General features: G+C 45.1%; 1 protein-coding gene across 6 annotated transcripts in view; it reads left to right on the forward strand.

Annotated features, from left to right (window-relative positions):
- Positions 1-6,446, forward strand: part of DENND5B (DENN domain containing 5B) — a 175,763-nt gene extending 169,317 nt beyond the window's left edge. For all 6 annotated transcript variants that reach the window (XM_036298012.1, XM_036298013.1, XM_036298015.1 and 3 more), the window contains one exon: positions 1,384-6,446. In XM_036298012.1, coding sequence (XP_036153905.1) covers positions 1,384-1,567 — 184 coding nt within the window. In that variant the 3' untranslated portion in view covers positions 1,568-6,446. The remainder of the gene's footprint in view (positions 1-1,383) is intronic.
- The last annotated feature ends 1,535 nt before the right edge of the window (positions 6,447-7,981 follow it).

Raw genomic sequence — 7,981 nt, forward strand, 5'->3', positions numbered from 1 at the left:
TAACTCTGGTGCCGTGTCACATATAGAAATATTTTGATATTTGCAACCATAGTAAAACAAAGACTTATATTTTTGATATTTATTTTATATATTTAAATGCCATTTAACAAAGAAAAATCAACCAAAAAATGAGTTCGCGTGTCACCTCTGACATGCGTGTCAGAGGTTCGCCATCACTGCTATATAGTCTTCTCTTTAAGACAGTTTCCTACCCCTTTATTTCTTGAAAATGGCACATATGAGCTGTATAGAGTTATACATTTTAAAACATGTAATTGTAAGAAATGAAACACAGAGACCTTTAGAAGCTTTGTGTGTGCAGTGTGTGCTTTCTTCTAAACCCCTGGAGTCCTGCTCGGCTGGTGTGACTCAGTGGTTGAGCATTGCACCATTAACCAAGAGGTTCCTGGTTCCATTCCCAGTTGGGGCACTTGCCAGGTTTCGGGCTCTATCCCCAGTAGGAGGGTGCAGGAGCCAGCTGATGGACGATGTTTTTCTTTCGTCGCTGTTTGTATCTCTCTATACCTCTCCCTTCCTCTCTCTCTAAAAATCAATAAAACATAGTTTAAAACATAAACACCTGGAGGCCCAAGGAGAGGTGCAGGATGGTCTAGTTAGGGCTGTCCTTGTCATGAAAGGCCTTGGGAGGTGCTTAGTAAGGATGTCGTTGGTACCTAGTGACAGGTGATTAGTGTCGAGTTTAATCAGGAAACACTGTAGCCTGAGACTTCAACTGGCTTATAGAACTAAGTTCTGAATTTCTTCTTAACAAAAGGGGCCCATGTTCAGCTGAGCTTTTAAAGTTCCTTTTGAACACGATCTTTATCTCCTTTTATCTCTTCACTATTCTCATTTATTAGGCCAATGCAACCTCTCCTTTGGTTTATAAAAATCTACTTAATGCTCTGCTTTGATTTTGTTCCTTACCTTATTATGTTGTATAAGTTATAAAACAAAACAAAAACAAGCAAATCCCTACTATTTAATGTAGTCTTTCCTCCCAAAAGGTCCATCTACTTTGGCATGCCTTGCCACGGATGTCTAACACCGCTATAAAAAAGAAAACATAAAATTACATTCTGCCTCTTTCTAAAAGTGGCAGAATCGGAATGGAGGATTTCCTTAATGTGTGGAAACCCTCATGGCCAAAATGGCCTCCTCTTAAACTCTGATGGGTCTTCCCGTCAGCCTACACTGTCTCGCTCCTGCGGCTCTTTCACCAGAACAGATCCAGCTTCTTGGCTTGAGTTTCCTCTCAGCTGACCTCGGGGCTTGGCTGGATATGCCCCACGGGCCACACCCTCCCGGTGAGAGCTCCAGCCTGTGCTGCGTTCTGCCACAAGGCCAGCCACACTCAGGGCCTGTTTCTGTTTGGGCCTGCAGGGATCGCCTGCTCCCGCAGTGGATCCCGCTGTTAGCCGAGTGTCCTGCCATCACCCGAATGTACGAAGAGAGCGCCCTCCTGCGGGACCGCATGACCGTCAACTCCCTCATCCGCATTCTGCAGACCATTCAGGACTTCACCATCGTCTTGGAGGGATCTCTCATCAAAGGCGTGGACGTGTAACCCCTGGTAGAAACGCTCAGTCCAGACCCCTGGCTCCCTCACCTCCCCCGTCTACGGGACCGATTTGGACTTGTCTGGCGCGGTCGTGAGTCACTGCAGGGGCCGTGCACCGAATGCCCCGACTTGAAAATCCTCACGCTGCAGACAAGGCAAAATGCTGTATTGTAGTTCATTTGAACCAGGAATTTAGTATAAAATAGAGTATTTTCATGTGTTAGATGTGTGTAAATATGCTATCTTCTTTAAGAAATTATATTACTCTAATAAGATACTTTTCCTAGATTGAATATTCCTGTGATTTAAAATAAGTAGCTTAAAAACATTGAGAGCTTTGGGGAAGAGCGGTGCTAGTCAGGAAGAAGCCAGTACGTGTGTACGTACAGTGCAGCCAGTCGGCTTCCTTGCCTCCAGGTATCACAGTGGAGCCCAGAGGCATTGCAGGGTGTGGCCATCCATCCTGGGGTCTGACTCTTTGTATAATGAATGTAAACAGCTCTGCCTACTGTATGGGTCGTCCTGACACCTCCCCCTCCCCCCCCCCCCCACTACACACACACCCACACACACACTGGGGATCCAGCCCCCTGCCTGGGAGTCAAACCGGCAACCTTCTGGTTCATGGGTCGATGCTCAACCACTGAGCCACACCAGCCAGGCTGCACTTGTATCTTTTAAGTTGCAAATGGTTTCATACATATGAATTGAGTCACTTTCCCATTCTTTTGGGCAGGTTATTTTTTCCCCCTTAGGCACAAGATGGAGATATAATTCAAATACTTTAAATACTGAACCCTAGGAGCTTGGCTTAACTGGGTAGTCAGCACACAAAGCCCTAAGAAGTGTGTTAAATGGTGGGATTATGACTTCTTTGCTCTGTGGAAAGATTAGCCTAGACTGACTTCATTCCTAGCATTTTTATTCATGTTATTGGAGGTACTTTGGGCAGATGTCACAGTCATAACAACTGCGAGCAGGCGGTTGATCCTGTGCTTTTTATTGGGCCCTCGGAGCCGGCAGTGGCCCCTCACCTCGGAGGGAGGGACCCCGTCCGCCCGTCTTTGTTTGGCTCCCGTCGCCCCCTCCCCTCCCGCGTGCCCAGCCCCCTCTCAGGAAATGGAAGGAATGTCTGAAAAGGAGGAGGGCTCGGTGTGGCTTGGAATGTTTTTGTGAAAGTATTTGTTGACCAAGATAATGCAAATAACAGAAGGAGAAAGAATGGTCCCTTTCTGGGTGTTTCAGGGCAAGTTTTCTGTTCCTTTGTAAGAGGGGTGATAACATGAAACAACTGGCCCAGAGCAGGTAGAAAGCCGGTGCAGCACAGAGGGGCAAAACGCTCACAACACCAGAGGCAGCCGTGTTGAAAGACCGAATGTTGTGCGTCACTTTCCAGTTGGGGATTCTATCAGGCAGTCAAATAAGCGTGGTGTGAGCTCGGCACCTTCGGTCTCCCTCAGCAGGTCCTGTTGCTCTAACGAGCGCCTGCACGTTGCTGGCTGTGAACGTGCTCAGCAGAGCTGGGGGTTGTATTCCCAGTTGTGGCTGAAACGCGAAGCCGTGGCCCGCAGGACCCTTTGATCTGAGGGTCCCGGGCTGGAGCCTACAGTGTTGTCTCCCTTACTTCCTGGAGGAAGAAGCCAATGAAACAAGCGCCTCCCTCCCTTTATAAACACGGTGTGTGTGCGGCCAGGCAGCGAGGCCCACCCCCTGTGATATGTGGCTCAGGTCTCGGGGAGGAAAGGGGGGTTGAAGCATCTAGAAACTCATGGAAAGGGGTTAAGGAGATGGTTCTGTGTGACTTGGGGCCCAGAGATTCGCTTGCCTGAGGCTAACGTGTCTGGTGGCGTGGCTGTTCAGGGACAAGGAAATTCTTCAATGGGAGACATCCTTAACCTGCTGACACCAGGCTCAGACTGCGTTTCTGGGATCAGAAGCCATACGCTGATGGGGGGGGAGGGGGGGGCCGGGGGCTGTTCCCCCTCCCTTTCCCATGAGGTCATGCTTCTCACGCACTTGGGGCAACCAGGGAGGCGTCATAGCTGATTGAGTCATCTAGTACAGCCGTCTCATTTTATAGATGGGAACACTTAGGGATTAAAGAGATTACATACTCCCACAGCTGGTCAGCAACGACCCAGGGTCCAGGATTCACGATTTTTAATTACACCAGGCTGCATGAGACTGACCTCGGGGCGTTCATCTGAGTAGTCTCTCCACCCTTGGACCTTTATGCACTCACACAGATAGGAACTAGGATTCATATTCATGTCTGATACTCATTTATAGGGATTAATATTCATTTTAAATTGTTCACAAGTTGTTGTGAAAATGGGGAGAACATTGGATTTGGGGTCTGTGAATAAAACCATTACTTCAAAAGGGGACGCCCCAAAGGAGTTCTACCTAAAGTTCTGTCCTGCTCTGTGAAGTAGGACTAGAGCAGTGCAATGACGCATGTCAAAAAAGAGGGACGGGCCCCTACAATACTAGGCCCTTGAAAGTGGTCATCTTGGGAGCCCATCTGTCTGAATTCAGGGAGACAGCCAGTTCTCCAGACACGGGGGGGCCCCTGGAGAGCTGCTTGAAAGGCCTGCAGCCCATAGGATCCAAGTTGATGAATAAAAAGGATGCGAGCAGAGTTTGTCACATAAGAAACACACCTCTAGCCCAGTCGGCGTGGCTCAGGGTTGAGTGTAGACCTATGAACCATGAGATCATGGTTTGATTCCGGGCAGGGCACATGCCCAGGTTTTGGGCTTGATCCCAAGTGTGGGGCATGCAGGAGGCAGCCAATCAATGATTCATCATTGATGTTTCTCTCTCGCTCGCTCTCCCTCTCTCCCTTTCTCTTTGAAATCAATTTTGAAAACTAAAGAAAAAGAAACAAAACTCTAAAGAAATACAGTTTAGTTCTTATGTGGCTTATAATTGTCTTTGAGCCAATACCAAGTTATTTTGAGCAGGACAATGGCAGAATCTTGAGAATAAATGTACATAGCCTCACAAGCTGACTTGCAAGGACCATATCCATTTAAAGCTATCCTTTCTGTTTATTTTTAAAATCAGTATATTGCTTTATAATCACACCTCAAAGTTAAAGTAAATAAAAATCAGTTTTGTAATTGACTTTTCTCCTTCAAAATAAGTTATAATTAATGTCTGGAACCATAATTAGTATTTTTGCATAGTAGCTTAAAAATATATTGTTTTAAAATTAAATTGCCAAAAATATCACCTCTTAAAACATTTTTTTTCAAGTGTCCTGCAACTCCTAACTTCAACCTTTGTGACCCAGTAGCATTACACCAGTGTGAGGCCCTACAGCTGTGCCCGCTCCAGGCTCAGTAGCACCTTAAAAGTGACTGAGGTACAGTGTCCATGAGTTAAAGTGGGGTCTAGGTGGTGGAAAACAGGCCACCAAGAAGAAAAGAGGGTCTCCCAGCCCTCCCCCTCCTCTTTCCACTGGGGGCAAGGCTTGGATCTAAGAAACCTAAAACTTGTAGAAGTTTGTGATTTCCCTCTAAAATTTACTTTCCATGTTTCAGAAGTTTTTGTAACCCTGTGGTGTTTACTTTCACATGGCTTTTTCAAAAATCACTTTAATGAACTCTGTCACCCTCTATGAATGACATAAGGGAAATACTGAATTGCTTCTATTTCCTTTTTTGGCAATAAATCCCTGTTGTATATAGATGTCAGTGAAAGGGGTAGAGACTATGCATAACAGTTGGTGTGTAGCGTATGTTGACACCTCTAAGCTATTTCGAAACATGAGGCAATAGACCAGGACCTCCGATCCCCAGGGAAATATTTATTTGACGGCACTGCGAGTGTTGCTCTTAGTAACAGAATCTCCTTCGGCCGAGCATTGTGGCTTTTCAGAAGGTTTTTATTTTGGGAACTGTGAGTATTTTCTCTGTGAGGTTTACAGAAACCAGTCGCTCCTTCTCACCATGCTGGAAGGACAGTCTGAACCTTCGCTGTTTAGATTTCAGTATTAGCACCTTCGCGGATGAGAATAGAGTCTTCAGCTCCTCTGTACTTTCTATAAAGTGAATCCTGTTTCCAGGTCATCTGCGTCTTTCGAAATCCTCATTTCTTATGTAAGTATTTATTACATTTCCATTTAGCTTAAAAGAAGACAGAAACAAATAATAAGCTATTTGGCTCCTTATTCCTATATGTAAGTTTCTTGAATCAAACTGATTTCCAAGCTTTTTGAAGAGGGTGTTGGACTGTGATCGGAGGAATCCAAGGAGAACCTCATCCCTTCAAATCTTACTAGATACCGACTGTCCTCTCAAGGGCAAAATAGAGACTGGCTCCAGAAAAATACCACATTGAGCAGCTAATACCAGAGTGAAATATCATCAAAAGATTTCCCCTCTTTTGGGGAAGAAGAAAAAAATCCCCTCATTTGAAGGAATCCAGGGTATCCTTGGGTTATATGGGAGGGAATAATGCTTGATTCAGTTACCTGAATGTATTATGTATGGCTCCAGTCTTTATTCCAAACACCACATCTTGACAGAGAGGCATGGTAAGCAGTTCCTGTTGTCAATCAACGGAAGTTGTTTAACACATGGAAAAAGTCCTCTATGTTACACTGGAACCTTGTATAAATGTACCTGTGTATGTTTTTAACAAATGAGCCTTTCTGCATTTAAGTTATATTGTTTTTCCTTGTATTGTTAACAAAATGCATCAGAACTGGACTCCCCCCTCCCCACCTGAACATAATATAAAATTTGACCAGTATTGTGATATCAAGCACTTTAGCATACATATCAGAGAAACTGACGTGGGTTTTTCAGGTTTTGGAGTACATTTAAATATGACTTTTCATGCTTTGTTCTTTACAAATAAAACTGTGGGATTGATATTTGTTCTGTTTCGTTATTATAGAGTCTTTAAACTGACTTTAACAGAGCAAGTGTATTAGAGTTCTTCAGAGAAACAGAACCAGTAGGATATGTATGTAAACATAAAGAGATTAATTTGAAGGAAATCACTCAAGCGATTGTGGAGGCTTAGGAATCCAAAATCTACATGGTAGGCAGGTTGGAGACCCCTCGGAAGAGATGCAGTTCAAGTCCAAAGGCAATCTGGTGGCAGAATTTCTTTTTGCTCAGAGAAGCTCAGTCTTTGCTTTATGAAGGCCTTCAACGGATTGGATGAGGCCCACACACATTATGGAGAGTAATCTGCTGTACTCTAAGTCCACCAATATAAATATTAACCTCATTAAAAAAGAAAACACTATAAAAACATTCAGAATAGCCGAAACCGGTTTGGCTCAGTGGATAGAGCGTCGGCCTGCGGACTGAAAGGTCCCAGGTTCGATTCCGGTCAAGGGCATGTACCTGGGTTGCAGGCACATCCCCAGTAGGAGGTGTGCAGGAGGCAGCTGATCGATGTTTCTCTCTCATCGATGTTTCTAACTCTCTATCTCTCTCCCTTCCTCTCTGTAAAAAATCAATAAAATATATTAAAAAAAAAAAAAACATTCAGAATAATGTTTGACCAAATATCTGGCACCATGGCCCAGCCAAGTTGACACATAAAATTAACCATCAAAATTATAATGAGATTGTAATAATGAGTGACTTGCTAATAAGTGATAAAAAAGAATGCTGACCCCTAGCTGGTTTGGCTGTATGGATAGAGTGTCAGCCTGTGGACTGAAGGGTCCCAGGTTCGATTCCAGTCAAGGGCACATGCTCGGGTTGCGGGCTCGATCTAGGGCATGCAGGGGGCAGCCGATCAATGATTCTCTCTCATTGATGTTTCTATCTCTGTCTTCTCCCTTCCTCTCTCTGAAATAAATTTTAAAAAAATTTTTTTAAATTGATGCTTAAAATACAAGAACTGCATATATGGGAAGCAGCCACTAACACAAGGCCTGAGGGAGACAAACAAAGAGTTGCCTTGCCCTCGGGCCAAGAGCCAGCTTTATTAAAGCAGTTACCATGCTGGTCCACTGGATGGCAAAGAAGTTACAAGATGCTGCACTGCTGGCACTTGTTTGGAATCTGCCTCCAAGTGCTAGAGGAGCATCCAAGGGGAGGTGCCACATCCCAGGACTTGCTGGGAAGCCACTTGGGGGGTGGGAGGGAGGTGCTAGGGAAGATGTCCATGGAGAAGTGCTGTACCAGTAAAACCCACTCCAGAGCCACCCAAGGTGTGCAGCATGAGGTTAGCTGCTGAGTAGCATCAGAGTGAGGCCCTACACATTGCAGGAGCCTGCAGAGGGGAGCAGAGCTGAACCAGGAAAAGAAACCCTCCTCCAGTGTCTCTCCAGTGCAGTTCACTCACAGTTGTGCCAGCTGGAAAAGGAGAAATGTCCTCAAAAGGGTCTCACTCCATGTTGCAGAGCACGCAATCAAGGATAGATTTGGAGCTGAGAGGCAATATATA

This window comes from Myotis myotis, unplaced genomic scaffold (genome assembly GCF_014108235.1).
Source record: "Myotis myotis isolate mMyoMyo1 unplaced genomic scaffold, mMyoMyo1.p scaffold_m19_p_3, whole genome shotgun sequence".
NCBI classification, from domain to species: domain Eukaryota; kingdom Metazoa; phylum Chordata; class Mammalia; order Chiroptera; family Vespertilionidae; genus Myotis; species Myotis myotis.